The sequence below is a fragment of the Lentinus tigrinus genome, assembly GCF_003813185.1.
Source record: "Lentinus tigrinus ALCF2SS1-7 unplaced genomic scaffold L226scaffold_39, whole genome shotgun sequence".
Taxonomy (NCBI): Eukaryota; Fungi; Basidiomycota; class Agaricomycetes; order Polyporales; family Polyporaceae; genus Lentinus; species Lentinus tigrinus.
In genome coordinates, this window is record NW_027137948.1 from 137,957 (window position 1) to 159,420 (window position 21,464).

Here is a 21,464-nt window from a genome sequence, read left to right on the forward strand (position 1 = left end):
GAAGGAAAGCATGAGGCGCAAACGCCTTGAAGGACACGCCGATGACTCGGAACGGATGCGGTGGACTATGTCGACGATTATCTGGGAGACCAAGACTGGGACAGCACGACTTTTGCACAGAAGAGTCCCTTTGCTTCAAAGCAACACTTTGTGGCTCGGATGGAGGGTGGATGCATCGCTGCGATTTGGTAATATGGTTCATCGGCGGGAGTAACTCCGATGCCCGCAGAGGTGTGTTTTCAACGTGATGTTTGTGACTCATTCCTACGGTCTTTCCCCTTTTTTTTGTGTACACGCGTTCAGCACGTTGCAAGTCGGCCCCGTCCATTGGGTATAAGAGGTGTGCATGGGACGCCCTTTTCCCCTACCTCTACTCTCTCGTTCATCTCACCCCTCTCAACTTCTCAGAATAACCAGGACCGACAGTCCATAAAGATGCCATCTTGTGAGCGTTGCGATCGCTGGTTTTCATCCGACCGTGCGCTCCTACAACACCGGTTCGACTCTCCAATGCACCACGTCTGCCGCGAGTGCCGCAGAGACTACCCGACCTCCGACCTTCTCACCGACCACTTCATCAAGAGCCCTAACCACGCGTACTGCGAGCTATGCGACGAGCACTTTGACACCTTCGGCATGCTGTACGACCATCGTGACGCGGCGCACATCTACTGCCGAGCCTGCGACGTCGTGTTCAGGACGCGCAAGGGTTTGGCTCGCCACCGAGAAGAACAGCACGCAGATCGATACTGCGCCCAGTGCGAACGCATATTCCAGAACGCAAACAATCTCCGGGAGCACGAGCGGTCGTCAGTCCACCAGGCGCGCGACGTCGTCTGTCCCATGCGAGGGTGCGGCAGGTCCTTCGTCTCCAAGGCAGCCCTCGTTCTCCACATGGAGTCTGGGACCTGCGCCTCCGGCATGACGCGTGCGATAGTCGACAAGCTCGCTACGAAGCTCGACAAAGGCGGCGTCATCACCAACCCCGCGAGGATGATCGGTGGTCCGTCTTCGCTCCCCGAGAAGCCGACAGTGACAAAGATGTGGGCCACGGAACGCGCGTGGAACGGGTCCGCCTACGAATGCTACCTCTGCCACCGCGGATACGGCTCCCTTCCCGCACTCAATGCGCACCTCAGGAGCCCCGCACATGGAGAGAAGCTTTATCGATGCCCCACGCGACGACATGGGTGCGGCCGCGAATTCCGGACGCTGAGCGCATTCGTGCAGCACGTCGAGAGCGGGAGCTGCGGCGTCCGCCGGTTCTTGGTCGAGATTGATCAGGCCATTGGTCAGTTGTCGAGGAATATGAAGAGGCTCACGCTCGCGTAGGTCGTGCGGATAGAAGACCATGGACAGTTCACGCTCGTGACGTCCGACTGGAAAGTCATCATGTAGCGACAATAGTTGTCTTCACAATTTCATTATCTTCCCCCTCTAGAGTTCACTGACAATGCTCCGGACTGTTCCCCTTGTCATACCAGTTGTCTGGCCCCGTTATTACTCGAGTCTCCATGTTCTACCGCGATAAGCGCCGGTCTATCCGATATAAAGGGGTTCGTGCTACCCCCACCTTGCATTCTTCTCTGCCGCCACCATCTACCCTCCTCGTCTTTCCTTCCCGACGAAATGCCCGAGTGCGTTCGCTGCGACCGATGGTTCAACACCCAGCGCGCCTTGGAGCAACACCAAGACACGTCCAGCCGTCATCATATTTGCTGGCCGTGCAACAAAGACTTCCCGACCGCGCAGGGTCTCCACGAGCACTATGTTCAGAGCCCGCGGCACGCGTTCTGCAGGTTCTGTGACGAGCACTTCGAGGACAACCAGGAGCTGAATGATCACTATCAGGAGGAGCACTGGCCGTGCGGTGCTTGCAACTTGGTACGCTCCTATTCTTCTGAAGTGCGCATACACCCACCTCCCGTGAAGATATTCAACAACGAGAGGGGGCAACACGAGCATCGTCGCCAGAGCCATGCCGACCGGTACTGTGTGCCCTGCAAGCGAATATTCCAGAACGCAAACAACCTCCGCCAGCACCAGAACTCGTCCACCCACCGCGAGCGTTCCATCGTTTGTCCCATGAAGGGCTGCTCGCGTGCCTTTGTCTCTACAGCCGCGCTCGTCCTCCACCTCGAGTCTGGGACGTGCACCTCAGGCATGACGCGCGCCATGGTCGACCAGCTCATCTCGAGGCTCGACAGAGGCGGTGTCATCACAAACCCCGCGAGGATGATTGCGGGCCCCAACAGCTCTAGCCCGCGCGTCACCGACCAGTGGGCGACCAATCGTGCGTGGAACGGGCACGCGTTCGAGTGCTACCTCTGTCACAGGACGTTCTCCTCGCTCACTGCGCTCAACGCGCACCTCCGGAGCCCCGCGCATGGCGATAAGCTCTATCGATGCCCGAACGCATGGAAGGGGTGCGGCGAGGAGTTTCGGACGCTCAGTGCATTCTTGCAGCATTTCGAGAGCGGACGGTGTGAGGTATATCGGTTCCGGTCGCAGATGGACCGATTCGTTGAGGGACTGTCTAAGGGCGCGATGAGGTTGACCTACTACTGAGGTGCATCAGTCCGTACTCCTGAGCAGACCTCTGGCCCTCAACGAATATTCATAGGGTACAAAGCTAGACATTCTTCCCTATTTCGTCTTGTCCGTGTATGAGTACAGTATACCCCAGGATACAACGTCGTTCTTGTGAGGATGCTGCATATGTCAAAGATGGACGTCTCCTCCTCGGTGCCGGTGAGCAATGTTGTTTGCCTGACAAACGAGTACGCGTCACCGCGCGTGGCAAGCCCGCTTGGTCATGTGACCGCGGCGACGTGTTAAGCTTCAACTTCGCTTGTTCTTCCTCACAAGCTCCGCCACGGTGGATACCAATCTCTCACCTATGCCTGTATTCTCTCCCTAATTTATATGAGAACATCTTAGGCCGCTTGAAGGTTAAAGCTTTTTCAGACGAAGTACGTCTTGCAGATGCCTCTGCGTGTATGACCGACTAACGATCCAACTCTGCAGGATGAACCTCAGATCCAGCGGGGTGCATGCGCCCCCTCCCTCGTGAGCAACGCGTCGCTCTCGCGCGAGTTCCTGGATGTCCTTCGAAGCAGCATCAGTACGTTCTGCTCTTCGGGCTTTGAGCTTTCCAGCGGAGTCTCCGAGTCCACTGCGGATATCTTGGCGCACCTGCCGAGCGCTGACGTCTAATAGGTGTGCTGGCAGTGGGTCGCGCGGGACATAGAGCTCAGAGATTGCAGTAGATAGGTCTCTCGACTTGATACTTATGCTTGCGTGACTGCGTGAGGACAGGCGGCGAGTGCCAGTGCGCAACTTGAATACATGTACGAGTACATGTCTCCTGGGTCATCGTCATCGAGCATCATGCTAGCCCAGGGGCCAGTGCATGTGCGGGGTGTCTTCTGAGCGAGTCTCTGCGGCTGTCTATCCTTCCGCTGCAGGGTGCAGGAGTGGCTTGGACAGTGGCGTTCAAGTTGCACCGGCGCGGCGTACTAGTACGTTCGTGGGACCAGACTCACGACCGATCGTATTTCCACGCTTCTGCCCACCCAGGGAGTCAACTTTGCACAGCACATGATCCTATGGACTTTGAGAAATCCCACACCGCGTTCTCCTCCAAACCTCGGACCTCGCTTCCTGGGACCTGGGGTAGGATATCGTTCCCGGAGCTGGGCAGGAGCCACGCTTCCCTTACTCGACTCGCCCGTCCTTGCTGGCCGGCGTGATGCGTCATCTTTACTTCCATGAGTATTTGCCGTCCCATGTACACCACCATGCCTGTCTGTAGATATCTACCTCTTCGCGCTGTACCTCAATGGATGATGACCGTACGTGTCGATGTGCCATGTGTTCGCCCAGAGAGAAGAGCTTTTGTGCACCGGCCGGTTGTGTCTGGGTTTACTGCCCCAGCCTTAAGGGCACTTAGGGCCTATGCCTATGTTACTATACAAATATACGTACGATGACTCGATACGGGCGACTGCGTGGGTCCTCTTCGCGTCCACTACAAATACCCAATGAGCTGCTGACGTCCGTTGGAGACTCGAGTGTCCTCGCGCGCTAGCGCTACTTCCACTTGTCTCGGGCTCTCCGGCGTGCACAACATAATCTCAAGGACTCTCGACGATCTTTGTAACACACGCATGGTACCCAGTAGTCGCAGCAGTCGATGCAGCAGCAGAAACCAGCAGAAACACCTGCACGCCGTCGGCGGTCCCGCAGGGCGAATTTGTATTAACACCCCGGGGCGGTCTGCGCCTGGACCCGGACACAAAGTTTTCACCTATAAAGGCCATCCGTCACGCCCTCTGCGCGGGCCTTCCGTGCTCCCCTCCTCTCGAGTTCTTCTCCTGGCGACCTCTCGGACGTCTCGCACGCCGAATCGCTGGACGACGGCCTGTCGATGTGCCTCTCCTGTGCATGTCCGGGTGCTCTCTACCGCCGACGAGTCACGACTGCTGTAACCGCTCGCCGTTGTCTCGGGTCCTCTCGCGCGCGATTCTCCGTCTGAGCTATTACTTAGCGCGGCCTAATCTGGACGGGGCCGTATTTCAAAAATTCAAACTGGCTAGTGGTATGCCATGCCCATATGCCCATATGACGACGGGGGCCTTCACTCGTGGGCTGGAGCCTGGTGTACGTGCGCTCTGGGTGCGCAGGGTTTGGACGGAGCCGGTGCGCGGTGGGAACGGTCTTATAGGAGGAGAGCAGGTGCGTTCGGATTTTGGGTGGAATCGCCAAGGGAGGGTCGCTAGGAGGAATCAGGATCCAGGCAGGGAGCAGTCCGCGTCCATGACGAGTTACGGCTACGCGAGTGCTACGGTACATACACGGTCGGTCGTCCGAAGCCCTTCCTCGGAATTTCTCGCCGTGCAGTTGTGCGCTGGGACTGTGCAGGCAGGCAGGGACTTACGGCACCCAGTGGCTGCGCTCGGTGCGCCTCGGTGTTTCCTACGCGCGCAGGAGTTCTCGTCTTCGCCGCGATGTTATCGACGATCGTGCAGGGGGGGCCATATCGGAGCGGTCGCCTGACTTTTTTTCCAATGTCGAGAGACTCGAACGGCCGTGGAGTCTGAGAACATGCAGCATCTGCCCTATCACGCCCGTGCGTGCGTGTCGTCGAGGGCCCTGAGCCTGTGGCGGCCATCAGTTTTCAGGCCAACAGGCGCACCAGCCACCCAGCCACTGGCGTGAGCAGGTCTCTTTAGCTTTCCGCCACCACCCGCCTCCGCTCTTTCCTGTCTTGTCCGCACGTCTCTCGCCTCGCTCGTATATATTCCTCCGAGTCCCTGTGCGGCGCTCTCCCACCTCCCCCCGACTGGCTCTATAGGCTTCGCGACGCAATCTCTACGTCCGCAGCACTCCATCACTTCGTCTCGTCGCCATGACCCAGGACTACATCCTCGCTCGTCTCCTCTCGAACAACGCCCAGTGGGCTGAAGACGTCGAGAAGGCCGAGCCGGGCTTCTTGGCCGAGCTCTCAAAGGCCCAAACACCCAAGGTCTGTCTCGCTTCTCTTCTTCGCTTCTCTTCCTCGTCCACCATCCCGAACCTATGCATTTGCCCATCAACTCGCTTCATCGCGCTCTCTGGTGGTCAGAGAGGCGTCATCGTCATACAGTCCCTGTTATCAACGCCGGAGACGAGTTTTGACCATCCGGAGTCTCAGTCCCCCGACCCTGCACGTACTGGCGTTTTTGTGCGCAGCACATCACCCCGATTCTATTTGACACGTCGTGCCATTCATGCTCGGTCTGAGGACGAGCCCACACCGCCCTCACGATCCGCGCGACAGCGATGTCACCGCCCGTCAAAGCGCATATACCCAGCGCTGAGCAAACACTGACCCTCGCCTCCGTTCCAGGTCCTCTGGATCGGCTGCGCCGACTCCCGCGTCCCCGAGTCCGTGCTCACGGCCTCGAGGCCCGGCGACATCTTCGTCCACCGCAACATCGCAAAGTAAGCCCCCCCCCAAATCCCTGTATTCCGTATCTCTCCGTACCGACCAATTTTTCTTCCCTCCCCCTCCTCTTCCTCTTCCCCCCCCTTTTCCCCCCTTTTCCCCCCTTTTCCCCACTTTTCTCTCCTCCCCTCTCTTCCTCGCTCTATCCAGCCAATTCCACCCGACGGACGACAGCGCGCTCTCCGTGCTCTCCTACGCCGTCGAGCACGTCGGGGTGACGCACGTCCTCCTCGTCGGACACACCAACTGCGGCGGAGCCGCCGCCTGCGCCGCCGCCGCGCAGTCCTCTCCCTCCTCCCCCTCCACCCCGCCCAAGTCCCCGCTCGAACGCTGGCTCGCCCCGCTCACCGAGCTCGCGCGCGGCCTCCTTGGCGAGGGCGACATGTCCGGGCTCGTGGAGGCGAACGTGCGCATGCAGGTGGCGAACATCGCGGGCTCGGAGGTGATGCAGCGCGTGTGGGCCGCGGGGAAGGACGTGCAGGTGCATGGGTGGGTGTATGACCTCGAGTCGGGCCGGTTGCGCGATTTGGGCGTTACTGTGGGCAAGCAGTAGTTGGGAGGGTGGGAGGGTGGGAGAGATTCAAGATTCAATCAAGTGCGGGGGAAGGGGGAAGGGGTTGGCATGTCGTAAGTACTGCCGAATGACGATGAATGCCCAATGGCTTGCTGTACTACCAGATGGATCTGCGCCGCTAGACGTGGTTTTCTTGCGTTCTCACAGCCTGTCGCCGTCCCTCCACCCTCCACCGCCACTCACGCCACGGCTGGGAAGGAGCGGGGAGGTGCTGTGTTAGCCCGCGGAGGTGGGTTGACGTGCCCGCTTACAACGTAAGGATATCCCCAGATCCCGGACCCCGGGACCCCAGACCCTAGGCTCGAGTGCCGTTGGATCTAACGACATGCAGGAACTGGTAGGACCAGGGTTCCACGGTCAGTACTACATCGCTCTGCTCATCGGGAGAACGCAGTGGTATTGACGCATATAGCTCTTCGAAGGTGAACGCAGTCGTGTACACAGGGCGGGGCGTATATTATGGCAGAGTGCAAGATAGCAGAAAGCAAGATAAAACTATCACACTCCCCGCGACAAGCCACCGTCCACTCACGAGCAGCACCAGCGTCAGCGTCAGCACCAACGCCCTCTGAATCCTCACCATCACTCTCGCTCTCACCCGAGGATCCTCCTCCCCCTCGGTCCCATCAACATACCTATCCAAAGCATTCTCCTCCCCCTCGGTCCCATCAACATACCTACCCAACGCCCCCTTCAAAATGAACCGCTGCACACCACACTGCTCGCTCTCCACGTGCTGGCAGAACCCGCTCAGCGTCCTGAACTCGGCCCCGCACCCGCACAGCGGCGCCCCCGCCGGGCAGCGGAACGTCTTCGCCGCGTGCGCAGGGCTGCCCAGGTGCTGGTCCAGCCGCGGCAGCGTCGCGAACGTGCGGTGGCACACGTAGCACTCGTACTGCGTCCCGTTCCACGCGTGCTCCGTCGCCCAGCTCCGCGTCGCGCTCCCTCCCCCTCCCCCGCGTACGTCCCCGATGAGCCGCGCAGGGTTGGTGATGACGCCCCCCGTGTCGAGGGCGGCGACGATGCGGTTGACCATGGCGCGCGTGATGCGCGACGGGCACGCGCCAGACTCGAGGTGGAGGACGAGCGCGGCGCGGGAGACGAAGGACCTTGTGCAGCGTTGCATGGGGCAGGCGACCGTGCGGCCTTGGTGGAGCGTCGAGCGGTGGTGGTGCTGGAGCGCGTTGGCGTCTTTGAAGGTGCGTTTGCACGGGCTGCAGCAGACGACGTCGTCGTCGTCGTCGTGTTTCTGGCGGCGGTGGTCGGCCAGCGCGACCGCGAGGTCGAAGACCTGCTCGAGCGGGATTCGGGATTCGGGATTGCAGATATGATCCAGGATGAACGAGGGCTCGGTGAGCGACGCGCGGATGACTCGGGAGGACGTACGGCAATACGTACCCTGTTGCACTTGTCGCAGTAGTGGTGCGCGTCGCCGTAGTGCTCATACAGGTCCTCCCAGTCGTCGAAGAGCTCCTCGCACCGCTGGCAGTACGGATGGCGCGCGCTCTGGGCGTAGTGCTGCGCGAGCGCGGGGGCGGAGGCGAAGTCGAGCTCGCACGCGTCGCAGACGTGGTGCTGGCCCGAGTCGTCCTTGTGCTGCTGCAGCGCCCAGGCCGTCTTGAACCAGCGATCGCAGCGCTCGCAGTGTGCCATTGCGGGTGTGGCGGGATCGAAGGGGGAGAGAGGGAGAATGGGAGAGGGGAAACGGGGTCGTGGGCTATGAGTACTAGTGCTGCGGTAACTGGAGTGAGGGTGGACTTAGACTAGACACTGCAAGCGCTGCCCCATTGTGCAGGATGCAATAGTCATGTCATAGGCGAGAATGAAGGTAGCCTACAACAAGAATATTAGTATCATATAACACAATGCGATTGGTAGCCTATAACGCCCCTATTGCACACTTATCGCACGGTGTTAATAGGACACCTTCCACCCGACTACAGAATGGGGCTATAAAGGGTTGATAGGCAGCCTTTGGAGTAGTGTTATAGTGATGTGATAGCCGTCCTACAGCACGGTGTGATGGATAACCTATCACACAGCTATCGCTTGCCTTTAGCCTGAGTCTATACCAAGCGATGTTGACTGGCTATTGACTGCCTATAACACGGCTTTAGACTCGGTCAATAGCGCAATTATAGCCGGGCTATAGCGATGTTGTAGGCAAACTATAACACTTGTCTATTGTTTGTCCTTTTGGCTTACAATAACATGGCTGTTGACCCGCTTAGCGCACCGTGTTATACTTTACTGATAACCTCGATCTATAGGCTGTTTTTGAATGCTTGATAGATAACCTATCGCACGGTGTTATATACAGTCAACATTATTGTTGTAGGCTACCTTCACTCTCGCCTTCAACACGACTATCGCATCCTGCGCCATCACGGTTACGGGCAAACCGGAGTACAAGTTGACCTGCATAGACTCACCTCCTCAACATATGTCGACAATGGACAAGGTCACAGCCAGAAGCACAACGCCCCGCCCCAAGATACTTGGCACTGCGCAGGACGACTCGAGCACATCGAGCAGCGCGATCCCGCACCTCGCCGAGACACTCGGCACTACCATGGTCAGCAAACACCGAGCGACACTCTGCAGCATCACCCCGGATGGCTCGGGCCCGCGCACAAGTCCGTCTGCGTCGAACCGCTCAGCTCCACACACAACAGCTCAACAACGGCTCGACACCGCGCAGGACGACACCGAGCAAATCGCTCCGCACCACCCCGGACGGCGCGATTCCACGCAGCGCTCACCACCGCTCGACACCGTGCAGGACGACACTGAGCAAATCGCCCCGCACCACCCCGGACGGCGCGATTCCACGCAATGCTCACCACCGCTCGACACTGTGCAGGACCACATCGAGCAAATTGCCCCGCACCACCCCGGACGGCGCGATGTCGCCTAGCTCGACACGATTCCGCCTGGGCAAAACGGCTCGACACCGCGCAGGATGCTGAGCAAATTGCCCCGCAAATGACCGTTCATCGGCGCAAGGGCACGAACGAACTCCCTTTCCACGTCGACGGCGCGATACCCGCCTGCATCAAGCTGCTCAGCACCGCACAGAATGGCTCGACATCGCGCAGGACAACGCCGAGCATAACTGGTCTAGATGTTCGATTGACGTGAGAGCGGTCTACTAGCAAGTCAAAGCTAGATCTCATTCCTAGCGGTTAGGCTATCAGTACGTGCCAAGTCTGAAGTGAAAGAGTATATACCCTGTCTAATGAACGCACAACAATGCATTCCATGCCAATATCATCCGGTGTGTATACCATCGCGGCGAAGTGGGCTTGAATGTCTTGTAGCGCAAGAACTTGTGGTTGCGACTTGAATTCATTGTAGAACAGGCGAGTATCGAGGTCCTCGAATTGTCGGTATGGATCCAGAGCGGCATCTGTTTCAGAGAGATCCTTATACTCGTCGACTACGAAGAAGGGTTCAACGATCTTCTTGCCGTTTTCCAGACGAAGATGTGTGAAGATCTCTCTGATCTGTCCAGCGCGCGGGAAAGGCGGGCGATCTGCTGAGTCGTGTCCGCGGAAAAGGATGAAGGAGTTTCGCCGCTGCGCTCTCCTGGTTCCATACTTCAACCCTCCGTGGTCGAACTTACGCAGGAAGTTCGCGGCATCTGGAAGGCCTGGGCGGCGGTCGCTGAAGTCATAGATAGACGAGAACGTGTGGTTACCGAGCTTTGTGAGACGCGCCAGGAGTGCCCGGTAAATTTCTCGAGAAAGTGTAGTGGCGTCTTCCTCTGAGAATGTTGGAGGTTGTGGGTCATCCAGCGTAGGCCTGAAGCTGGACAGACGAGGGTTACTGCGTGCGGCGTCACGGAACGAGCTCTTGTATGCTTCCATCATTGTCGTAAAGTGTTCGTTTTCTGGCCACTCTGTCGTGGCCATGAGCCATCGCAGATTTCCACCGATGTAGAAGTAGCGCATGAATGTGAGCGGCATGTCGTCTGTTACAGTTGTAGTTAGTAGGGGCACAAATGTGAGCAGTGCATCGTGACCACGCACTGGTTCGGCTATTCGTGTTCAGATTCTGTAGAATCCCATTGAACCGCTCAAACGGGAACGCCCACCATGCGTGTACGGGTCCAAACAGTTCTAAGCATTCCCGCAGGTGGAGCGACAAGTGATGGTTCGGAACGAGCGGGTGCTTGAAAGTCTCGGTGAGAGAGGAGAGGTAGCGATGCATGTATGAATCGAACTTCTCCACGCGATCCTGGTCCATAGTCCGCCTCGTTGCAAGATCCACCGCGCGCACAAGATCGAGGAAGTTGCTCAGAAGGGTTTTCTGCCTCGGGGTTGCTGTTGCGCCACCCCAAACTCTGAGGAGACTGATGACGAGATTCACCAGGCAGGCGGTCCGCCATTGGTCCGCCTTCAGCTTCCCATGGGACGGACTACCGAAGTTCTTCGGTGCGCGTTGCATCCACAAAGGCAGGATCGTTTTCTCGATGTCGGCACGTATGGATGCCAGGGTATCTTGGTCAAGGATACGAAACTTCGAGATGTCGAACTCGTCTTGAATGAGGTGGAAGACCCGCGTGGATTCCTGGAACACAGGCGGCAGGCGTATCTCGGCGTTCTTGTTGGCCCTCCGCTGCAGGCAGTAACGTGAGTACATATTATATGAGAACAGTGGCAGCAGATCTCACCCATTTGAGAAGTTCCTCGATGTAGTCGCGTTTGGTGAATCCGCCGAACACAGGGACGGCGCCATTCAGCTGCGCCACGGCGGCGAGGTAGCCCTTCCGTACCCGGTTGAGCTTGTTGAAGTTCTCCTCCTTGAGGTACTTCACGACGTTGTCCAGCCAGGATCTTTGCTCGTCTGGCGAGTGGGCTGGTATTTTCTCAGTGTCTCTGGACTTGTCCTTGATGTCGACGCCCCAGAACTCTCTGCAGTGATGACGCAACTCTCCAAGAAACAAGTTGTGCATCGCGTTGACGAGAGCGAAGCGCGTGGGATCCCAATACGGCAAGCGCAGGAGTTCAGACCAGCGGACACCATGCCGCTTGAAACACTCCTCCCGCTCCGCGTCCGACGGCGCTTCCTTCCATTCGTCGGCGTAGGCCTGATGTTTGGCACGAGTTCTCCGAGGCCATGTCGATCGTCTGAGGTCGCTGATGCGATCCTTTGGGAGCTGACAGAAGGAGCAGAAGTGCTTATTGGAGGAATGACCGGTGAAACCAGCCGCCTTGCGCAAGGCAGGCAGGTCACAAACGAGAGGGATCATAGCAGCACGGACCAGGAGTGACGCGCCGTTGAGGGCGGATGTGGACAAGAGGACCCCTCGATGCCACAGAACGAGAAGCTCGTCCACAAGAGGGCGAAGGAATTGATTGAGCTGATGGAGCCCAGGCTCGTGGGGACCGGGTATAATCCCGGCGAGATAAATGTTCTCGGGACGATAACGAATATCAGGTGGGAGGTTGAGACAAACGAGGTAGATAGCTCCAACGGAGTGCATCTTGCCAGCCTTCTTGTTCCCGTACGGATTGAACCAATCCACGAAAAGGGAGAATACGAGATGTACGGATCCATCGGGCTGCGTGGAAAAAGGTGTGCGCCCATCCGGCCCGAGAAAGGCGCGCAGGAGGGGAGCATGCCAGATGTCAGACCAACGGGACCGTTGCGAGTCTTGAGACTTCCACGCATCGCGAGCAAGTCCTGCCAGCTGGGGACGTTGGAACAGGTCTGCGAGCCAAGAGTGCATGGAGCGATAGGGGAAGAAGCGGATTGGCTCGTACGTGACACGGACCTGTTTCCCTTCACGAGTTTCCTGCCGCTTGACAAGCGTCTCGCCACACACATCGTTGTCCGTCTCGCGGAAGGTGCAGCGTCGAGGATAGGGGTCGTTCGGCTTCTGTGGGTCCGGTGCATAGGTGGCGCGACAGCTTGGACACACCGCGTATCGTATGATGGGTGGCTCCAAGTCGAGTTTCTTGATTATGGTGCGGATGTCCATCGGAATGCCGTTGAGCATGTCGCGCTGAGCGTTGGTGAGTGATGATGATATACCCAGTGTGTTGTTCGACCACAAGAATGCGCCAAACAGTATGGCTTTCAAGCCTGCCAGGAGGAAAGCGAGATCGACCCGTGATGCCTCGGCCAGAGCATGGAACACGGTGGCGAGGAGGAGCGCTGCTAGGATGAAGTGCTCTGTATTCCTCGCCCTCGATCCAGGGATGACACCTGAACAGAGTCAGGTCAGTGCTTCGAAGCTACCAGAAACTAAACTCACCGATCGAGACGACCTTGGGACCTTTCTCCGAGCCCAAGGAGCTGCGAGTTAAGTAACGAATCAAGAGGAACTCTGTCCACGCATCGTCCCTCAGGCGTTCGAGCTGTTGCAGGTACGAGTCCGCCCTCTCAATGAGAGTGTCGAGGCGACGATCGAGGTCCATATCCCCGACAGCGTTGAGCTGGGCCAGATACTTGCGCTGCTCGGCGATCGTCCACCGGATCCTTCGATACAACGCGTTTTGCTGTTTGTTGCCCTGGGGTTCGGGGGGAGGATCGGACAGCTTCACGGTCGGAGGAACAAAGGCAAAATCTAAGCTGAACTTCGTTGGTATCAGTCGATATTGTGCGTCGAGGGAGGACTCGGCGTTGGACAACAATCTCCGTCGCTGCCCGAGTTCGTGCTGAGACACAAATCCAATTAGTGTGAAGCATAGGATCAAAGATGGTCATACCTTTCCGGCGGAGGCGGCGGCTGTGGTAGAAGGACTGGAATCGGGGGCCATATCTCCTGCGGGTGAGGACTACATACTGGTCACTCAGTGTTGTGAGTGAGGCGGCTGAATATCGACTGACCGGGGTGCTCTGCGCACTGGCGGGTGCAGGTGCAGGGCGTCTTGGCGGAGCGCGATCACGCCTCTTGTCTTTACGGCGAACGGGAAGAGACGTCGAAGGTGCTCTAGACGAGACAGTGGCGAGGAGGATACTGTTTTCCATGATGCGTTCCCGCTCCTCATCTTTGAGGGCATGCTTGGATACCGTCCTCGCTGTGGTGAAGAGCCGACCTGGCCGCTCTGTATCATCCAGACCCCTCCATACGCCCAGGATGCACTCGCTACACTGGCAGAGGAACTTGCCTTTCGGCACTTGTATGGAAGGCGGTGGTTCGTCAGCCATGGACACCAGGACGGCGGTGTGGGCTGCACTGCACAGTAAGAAGGCGAGGGCGACACTGGTGAGGAACGGTCGACGGGAGATGAGTGGGGGACGAAGGGGGAGACGCTGTCGGGATCGCGAAGGGCGCGTCGCCAAGACGCAATCAATGTACCAGACAAGGGCCAGAAGTGCAACTCACCAATCAGTGGAGCCTTTGATGCCACATCAACCGGACGGAACAAACCCATGGAACATTCCGAACTGGGAAGATAACAAATGTTACTGTCCTGTCTCGTCTATATCGCCCTACCGCGCATGCGCATCGCTTCTTCCCAGACCGGATGAACACCAGGAAACACTCCGTTCTGCTGTCGTTCAAAATATGCCCCCCAAGCGTATTCGAGCACGCAGAGCAAGAAGTGCATCCCAAGGACTTCCACGCATAGGCGATGCTCTGAATAGGCATCTTGCATGATGATCTTCCAGGAACGAGGATCAGTAGGCTGAACGGAACAAGGGCATCAGCGCTGTCACATAGTCGCGACTATCCGGACGAACCTTATGTTCGCATTGTGAGCCCGACGTGTGGTCATTGGGTGGGGCCTTGTCTGAAGCCGGAACAGCATCACGGCAGGACACAGTTCGACCCTAAAAAGTGCAAGATGTCTCAGCCCCTCCGGTTACGCACACTAGTATGCCCGTACTCACAAGGTTGTCTGACAAGATCATCACGAGACTGAAGGTCAGAAAGTCTGCCTTCCTCCTGATTGAAGCCCATGAGAAGCGTTCAAGTGCCGTCGTAAGTTCTTGAGGGGATCTCGCCGCAGACGCGGTCGTGCAATCGGAGGTGTCAAGAGACGTTGCAGTCACTGACACTACCGCCGAAGATGTCTCAATGGGTGTCACTGGTACCCGCACGACGTCCTCAATGTCCGAGGCCCGAGAGGAGGTTACTATGGCGTCGGATGACGCTTCCGACGAGTTCGCGGCCTTGCCCCGAGAAACCGGCTCAAATCCATCAATGTCAGTAGAGTCAGCCTGTGAACGTCAGGGATGGATATTTCTATCTGGAAAGATGATGTATACATACCGCGATCACGGAAGATGAGTCCTGCGATGATTCCCAAGAGGTGTTGCCTGTAATCTCGTCGGCTAGCGAACGGGCAACATACGAGTCGTTGCTGCCTGAGGATGTATGTTTGAAGGCATTTAGATCAGCAAGGTCCGCGTCGGAGCAGGTTGAGGGCGGGCCGGACAAGGGCGGGCCAGACAAGGACGGTGGAATATCTTCGATTGGGTTGGGAAATTGTAGCCCTGGAGACGTGAAGCGGAGAGCGGCGCGCTCACGCTGAACCTTCCCCAGTGCAACAAGAGCGTGTGTGCCGTCTGCTTGAAGTTGACTGATGGTCTCGTCCGTTTTACCGGCCCATTTGCCGAAACTGGACAGAACAGAGTTGACCGAGGCCACATCCTTCTTACTAGTCACTGCTTGGGCCTTCAAAACGTTGTTGTCGAGCTCTAATCGCTTGATTCGTGACTGCAGGTCCCCCAGTTCGTCTTCAGACTTCGTACGGAACTTTTCTATCGCACGTCGCTCGACGTTGAGATTTCCTGGGGGCGTCGCATGGGTTGTTAGACATCCTGTCAAAGGAGAGGGCGTATGTACGAACCTTGAGCCTGACGGTAAGAAAGTTTTACCGGTTGCATCTTATTATCACAATCCTTCCGAACAGACACCAATTCTTCCTCGATCTGGGTGATGCGCTTCTCCAGACCTCGCTGACAAAGATTATCGAATCCGGGTCAGCGAACAGATAGTGACACCGAGCCTGAGCCTCACTTGTGTGCGCTGTAGAGACAGAACAGCCCTGTAGAGATCCGCATTGCTCGAATTCAAGCTCTCTAACTCCTTGAGAGCCTCGCTATACTCCTCATCCCACTGCACTCCACCATCGCTGTCTGGGTGCGCCCTGGAACGCGGATTAGTGACAGCTTGAGTAACGTCGAAGGGTGGCGTACTCGCCTGATGCATCTCAACAGTCGCGAAAACTTGTATTCCGCAGTCTGAGAAGAGGTTCCCTCTGAGTTGACATTCCCGCAGTCGACATCATCGAAATAGAGCTCTAGGCGAGGAGTAGTTGTGACTTGCGACATGATAGTGGTGAGTCGAGAGCTCCTGTCTGCTCATTGTGGCTTGACACCATAGTCGGTCAAAGAGCTATATGGCGCTCTTTGCCTATTGTTTCCAGCGCGCGAGGCGAGAGGCGTGAGACCTGTGCATACGCCACTACTCACATAAGAGGACGCAAGGTCATCGATTATGTGCGAACTACTCTATATGACAGGTGAATAGAGTGATACAACGCCGGAACAAGGGGTTGCGCGAGACGCAGTCTACGCCCTTGGTTAGTACGGCCTGACACACAAGCGAAGGCAAAAACTCACCTCATACTTCACGTCGCTCGAACCAATGCGGGCGAATCCATGAAGGGTTCCTCCTTTTCTCCGACAAGGATATCAACCTACCATCAGCTCTTTGGTAGCCGACGTAGATGAGCTTCCAATAGAGCACCCCATGGCGATCTCTGATCCAGATCCAGAGTTGAGAGTTCTCAACGTCGACGGTGTTGCGGTTGTAGAATAGATCGCCTTCCCGACGCTTCTCTCCAATGAAGTGAGGAGGCTCGGGGATGACGGACGTACTTTTGACTTCGAACCACGCCGTCACGACAGTCTGGGCAGGATGGAGGCTGTCAGGTCGTGTGCCTGTCTTCCTCTTGAGAAACTATCGGTAACAACGTCAATCAACAGTTCAGAAACTCAGGGCTGTCGCTTACTAGTCTGTTCCGTACCCCACCTGGGGGCTGGGCACCGTCCTCGTCCTCATCCTGCTCCTGCTCCTGCTCCGGCTCCTGCTCCTGCTCCGGCTCCTGCTCATCCTCCTGCTCCTGCTCCTGTTCCTGATCTTGGTCGGTTTCCCCATTCTCATCGTCCTTGTGGTCGTCCTTGTCGTTGCACTCAAAATCAGAGGGAACATCGGTGAGGGGCGACAGAGGGGCCAGCTCGACATCACCGCCGCCACGGCTACTTGCTACATCAATCCCACTTGAGGAGGCATCCAGCGCCTTCGGGGAGAGATCTCGATTACGATGTTCGTCCGGACGCAATTTCCCAGATGAAAACCAGGGAGTAATAATCAAAGGCCTAACTCGCGCTGGTCGGCGGCGTGGTTGATTTGCGACAACCGGCACCGACGAAGTAGGGACTGTGGATGTTTGCGAACCTGACGCTGACTGTGCATCGTCAAGGTACGCAACGCTCGATGCCAGTGACGCATCGTCATCCCAGTCTTCTGCCTTGACATCCGAGGTGGGGCTGGTGACGTTCATGTGGGCGAATGTCGGAAAGCAAAAGTCGTAACCACTCACCTGCGCAGGCGCACCGGTGCGAACTTCCGCGCGATGGTTGGCTTCACGTCATGATGGAATTCTGGAGGTCGCGGAACTTGCATCTCAAGATTCGTCGTGCGGTGTGCCCTGACGGTCGTGGCAGCCGAGAAGACGAAGGCCGGCGTACGTAGTGGTGTTCGTCTTCGAGCGCAGAGTCGGAGGAGGAAGAAGCACAAGCATATAGTGATTGCGGTTGCAGCAAGTGCTGCTGTTGCCGTGACCATCGCAAGGGAAAACAGTGGCGTACGGTGGTGGTCAGCGTAAAACGTGGATGAGCGTGCGGGAAGCGCGCGTGCCCTGTATTATTATCAGACCTGCGACAATAACCTTTGACATTTCTCGATTGCGAGGTGATATTGGCGAGCAGAAACTCTTTGACGGGTGGCACGACAACAGACAGTCAAACGCATAGTGATCATGGTCAGAGATGGGAGTTCAACGTTCATTAACGATAGAATTCTACGATACAGGAAGAATGAGACCACATAAACTTCATGAAACAGTACGATGGGAGATGGGAGGAAGCCGAGGGATGACGATACGAGAAGGACTGTGGGATATGCATATCACGATGACACAATCGTAAAGAAGGGAGGACATAAGATCACACCATCCCACGGGATGTACATGTGATGGCAGGAGAGTCGAGGGAATTGCATGGAGCTGTGTCTCAGGCACGAGACATCGCAGCAATTTTGCGGAGGTTGGACATGTACTGGGCATCCTTCACCCAAGAGGGTTCCTGGAGCTTTGGAGTGCGGCTGAGCCTGAGCCCATCGGCGCGACGGTAACCGGTGTCGATAGGCCACCAACCAACACGGCCATCCACCCCGTGTACATGCAAGAAGAACTGGGGAGGGTGGGTGGGGGTAACGTGCATGAAGATATCGCCTATAGCGGGGTCCTCCAGTGAAGCCGACGCTGGCGGCGCGACAATCCGCTCGTCACCCTGGGTCTGGAACCAAGCCGTGATAACAATCTGATCCCCGTTGGTGCGAACCTTGGTTTGACGCTTGATCAACACGTCAACCTAGAGTGCAAAGTGAGTATGCGTGTCATCGTCAAAATCGGACTTGTTGCGTACCTGCATCGCAACATCACTATCATCCGGCATAAATGCATGTGGGGACGGTGCGCGGGATGACGCAATAGACTCAGACATGTCCGAGGTGGCCACCAACGAGGAGGAGGGTGACCGACGGAGTACAGGACCCGATGGGCCAGCACGTGCGGCACAAGACGGAGCCGGTGCGGTGGAGTCCGCGCGAGCGCGAGGGGTAGAAGATGCACAAGGAGCCGCCGCAATCGACTCTGAACGAGCACGAGGGGTCGAGGAAAAGCTAGGAGCAGGAGTCTGCCGAGCCCTGCTCTTCCCCTTCTGGGTCCTCACGGTTGAGGATCCCGCAACAGGTGCCTGACTCACATCCGCAAAGACTTTCCCCAAGGAGGGAGAACCAACAGGGGTAGTAGATCGAGCAGCAGCCGCAGGGGTAGTACCCTGGACGGGGACTGCACGGACACGAGTTTGTTTTTGGTGGGTGGAAGGGGGCGTCAGGGGAAGAGCAGCCTCAGCACGCTTGGGTGTCGCCGCGGGCAGGACGGAGGGAACAGGTAGGGTGGAGGCAGCGGGCAGGGTGGATGGACGAGAACGGGAGGGTCGGGAGGAGCCCGCCTGCACCCCATGGTCACCGGTAGGCTGAGCAGCACTAGTGGTAAAGTCGCAGCATGAGTGACGATCACGGTAGGGCACAATAATGTACGCACTTGACTTCTCCAGCTCCCTGGATGTTGCTCACACCGTCGCGACATAAGTGCTCCTGCGCAACAGGTACGGCTGGTGCTCCCGGACCTCCACCTGAGACAGTGGCATGTTCAGCACGCCGCCGTTCGTCAACAGCTTCGCGCTGCAAAAGCCGAACATATAGATAAAAAGCTAGTAGAAGAGAGACAAAAGCAACGAGCGTTGTCAGCTCAATGGTTACCTCCATGATAGTGGGAGGAAAGGGGACGGGCGAGGATGCCACTCACCAATCCTCAACTGCTGCCATATACTATCCACGACAAAGACCTTGAAGGCGTGGAAATCTGCCGCCAACGACGTGAAGAGGCCCTGCAGAGGGCGAACAAGGGAACAAAGGCCTCGGTCAAAGGTGGTGTCGTGATAGGTGAAAGCAAAAACTTGGGGCGCGCATAGCTAGTGACTAGTGACTGGTCACGACCGCCACCGCGCACGCCTGCGCACGTCCGCGCACAACCGCGCACAACCGCGCACAGCGGCCTGTACGCATTCCCCGGTCGTCTTTAAGAGACATTCACGCGTTAGTAGCAAGGAGTAATATTGCAATACAGATTTGGATTCATACACGCGGGAGCAAGTCTGATATGATATAGCGCACGTCGACAACAATTCAAGCCAACAACTCGCCAGCGGGCGAGGAGCCGATAATTTCGGAGAAGCCTTCATCAAACACATCGCGGAAAGTCTCGGCGGAGATCTTCGCATCCTGAACGGCGCGGGTGAACTTGAGCCAATCCATGTAAGCCTCGAAGCGAACATGGTACTGAACAAAGCGCCACCCACAATGTGCGGAATACAAAGGAAGATCGCATGGTGACCTTGGACTGGGACGGAGTCGTGTTGTGTGAAGCCGAGCAGTGCCGAGTGGCTCTATATCGCGCGGCACACTTTTGACGGCCTAACGATACCAAGAGCTAGATAAGTGGGTCATGGAGGAAGACGACGGTCGAACGACTGGCCATAGTGGGTAGTGACTAGTGAGGCCTGAGGGATGTGAAGCGCTGAAGGAGCCTGAAAAGTCGGACATGATTATGTTATCATTAGCACCGGACAGCTTTCAGTATTCTAGTCTTCCAGCTCGAACCATACACATTCTGGACATTCCACGGCGTCATAAAAGGTCTCCGAAGTCTCCTCCACCATGTCGGACTCCGCCTCTGCTGACTCCAATGAAATGCAGTCCGAGATGTCGTCTGACCACTCTCCCATGATGCCCGAGGTTGAGATTGTGTCCGAGGACCCTTGAGAGAAGGGTGGCGTCGCGTCCGATGTCCACACAAAGTCCGAGTCCGAGGAATCCGGGGTGAGGACCCGCTCGAAAAGAGTCGATCCGTCGTCAGAAGCCTGAGTGTGTTCGGCACCGCCATCAGACTCATTGCGTAACAGATATTCACAGATCCACAGCGGCTTTTCCCCAATGAAGGAACGCTGATAGGATAACGTGACGTCTTCTTCTCCAAATATACCCAAAGATTGGAGGTCGCCGAGGGAGAGAGGAGTGTTGGAAGTCTCAGAAGTGCACGGAGCTGCCTGTATATTCTGGACGAATGTCTCCGCCACGTGGGAGTCGGCGAAGATGAAGCACAGCCCGGCGTGGGCGTGGCGAAAGGTGACCGTATGGGAAGACTGAAGATTGTTCATGAGACGAAGGTAGAACAAGATGTTCGTGCTTACCAGTCGCCTAAAATACGCGTATTTGGACAGATAATTCCAGTCAAATGCGACAACTTCTTCCTGAGCGTTTCCGCTAACGCATAGGTATGCTAGGTGGCAAGGCCCAAGGGAGTGGCATTAAGATGCGGATTCAGTGTCTCCTAATGGAGGATCTTGCTCACCGGATGCAGCATCGCAGGTAACAAGCGATAGGGCTGCTCCTTCGCGCGAATATTGTTCGCTGACAAGAGAGCCCCATGCAACCACATCCACGGGTCGGATAGAATAACTGCGATGTTCTCGGATCAGTCCGAGCCTACACGCGAGAGGTAACATCCTTACAGTAGATGCCATTTATTCGGCATCTTGCAGACTTGCGAAGAGAAGAGTTTATGAGTAACGAGGGGGCGTCGTATGAGTGGCAACAGTGCGTCGTGAGTGTAGAGAGACGAAGCAAGCCACCCCTTCATAGGTTGGCCTGCAAGGTCAAAGTGTGTCAAAGTGTGTCAAAGTGTGTCAAAGCACACGATAAAACAAAAGCCAATGCCCACTGAAGTTAATGATGCGTTGCTCCATGCTTCAAATCAAGCTTCGCAATGGCGGGCCGTCGGGGAGTTCAGCATGGCGGTGTAGAGAGGAAGATCTCCAATCACGAGAGTAACCACAGGCAATGGCGCGAAGTGTGATGCATCTGTGGTTGAGCTTGTTCCTTCGCTCTGAGCGAGGCCTTCGATCTAGAAAAGTGTTCAGTAGTCAGTATATCGCAGGCAGCAGAGCATCGGACGGCCGCATACTTCGCTTTCTTGGTCGCTTGACATGGAGCAGGTGAGGCGACTCTAGGTGATGCTCAAAAATAGGACCCGG

At 56.9% G+C, this 21,464-nt stretch overlaps 8 protein-coding genes across 8 annotated transcripts; 4 read left to right on the forward strand and 4 right to left on the reverse strand.

Annotated features, from left to right (window-relative positions):
• The first annotated feature begins 408 nt into the window (after positions 1 to 408).
• L226DRAFT_539078 (uncharacterized protein) lies at positions 409 to 1,540 on the forward strand. The gene has a single exon (XM_067681622.1). The coding sequence runs from the start codon at positions 511 to 513 to the stop codon at positions 1,330 to 1,332; it is 822 nt and encodes a 273-aa protein (XP_067530798.1). The 5' UTR covers positions 409 to 510; the 3' UTR covers positions 1,333 to 1,540.
• A 59-nt stretch (positions 1,541 to 1,599) lies between these two features.
• On the forward strand, positions 1,600 to 2,708 carry L226DRAFT_539079 (uncharacterized protein). Its single transcript, XM_067681623.1, has 2 exons — positions 1,600 to 1,884; positions 1,933 to 2,708. Exons 1-2 carry the CDS (start codon positions 1,630 to 1,632, stop codon positions 2,566 to 2,568), a joined length of 891 nt encoding a protein of 296 aa, XP_067530799.1. The 5' UTR covers positions 1,600 to 1,629; the 3' UTR covers positions 2,569 to 2,708.
• Positions 2,709 to 5,234: 2,526 nt separating this feature from the next.
• L226DRAFT_232863 (carbonic anhydrase) lies at positions 5,235 to 6,749 on the forward strand. The gene is made up of 3 exons (XM_067673108.1): positions 5,235 to 5,527; positions 5,891 to 5,985; positions 6,140 to 6,749. Exons 1-3 carry the CDS (start codon positions 5,411 to 5,413, stop codon positions 6,540 to 6,542), a joined length of 615 nt encoding a protein of 204 aa, XP_067530800.1. The 5' UTR covers positions 5,235 to 5,410; the 3' UTR covers positions 6,543 to 6,749.
• A 184-nt stretch (positions 6,750 to 6,933) lies between these two features.
• L226DRAFT_539082 (uncharacterized protein) lies at positions 6,934 to 8,298 on the reverse strand. Its single transcript, XM_067681624.1, has 2 exons — positions 7,962 to 8,298; positions 6,934 to 7,854 (listed from the first exon to the last, which is right to left on the reverse strand). The coding sequence occupies exons 1-2, from the start codon at positions 8,214 to 8,216 to the stop codon at positions 7,021 to 7,023; spliced, it is 1,089 nt and encodes a 362-aa protein (XP_067530801.1). The 5' UTR covers positions 8,217 to 8,298; the 3' UTR covers positions 6,934 to 7,020.
• Positions 8,299 to 9,015: 717 nt separating this feature from the next.
• On the forward strand, positions 9,016 to 9,480 carry L226DRAFT_574949 (uncharacterized protein; the record flags this gene model as incomplete). Its single annotated transcript, XM_067685127.1, has 1 exon — positions 9,016 to 9,480. One exon carries the CDS (start codon positions 9,016 to 9,018, stop codon positions 9,478 to 9,480), a length of 465 nt encoding a protein of 154 aa, XP_067530802.1.
• Positions 9,481 to 9,748: 268 nt separating this feature from the next.
• L226DRAFT_470595 (uncharacterized protein) lies at positions 9,749 to 11,520 on the reverse strand (the record flags this gene model as incomplete). The annotated part of the gene is made up of 3 exons (XM_067676316.1): positions 9,749 to 10,536; positions 10,595 to 11,159; positions 11,221 to 11,520. The coding sequence occupies 3 exons, from the start codon at positions 11,518 to 11,520 to the stop codon at positions 9,749 to 9,751; spliced, it is 1,653 nt and encodes a 550-aa protein (XP_067530803.1).
• A 963-nt stretch (positions 11,521 to 12,483) lies between these two features.
• L226DRAFT_426777 (uncharacterized protein) lies at positions 12,484 to 12,744 on the reverse strand (the record flags this gene model as incomplete). The annotated part of the gene is made up of 1 exon (XM_067674655.1): positions 12,484 to 12,744. A coding segment is annotated over one exon (261 nt), but the record flags the coding sequence as incomplete, so codon positions are not given.
• Positions 12,745 to 17,819: 5,075 nt separating this feature from the next.
• Positions 17,820 to 19,686, reverse strand: L226DRAFT_526089 (uncharacterized protein; the record flags this gene model as incomplete). The annotated part of the gene is made up of 6 exons (XM_067679028.1): positions 17,820 to 18,179; positions 18,573 to 18,855; positions 18,914 to 19,004; positions 19,178 to 19,259; positions 19,412 to 19,448; positions 19,568 to 19,686. The coding sequence occupies 6 exons, from the start codon at positions 19,684 to 19,686 to the stop codon at positions 17,820 to 17,822; spliced, it is 972 nt and encodes a 323-aa protein (XP_067530805.1).
• Positions 19,687 to 21,464: the final 1,778 nt, after the last annotated feature.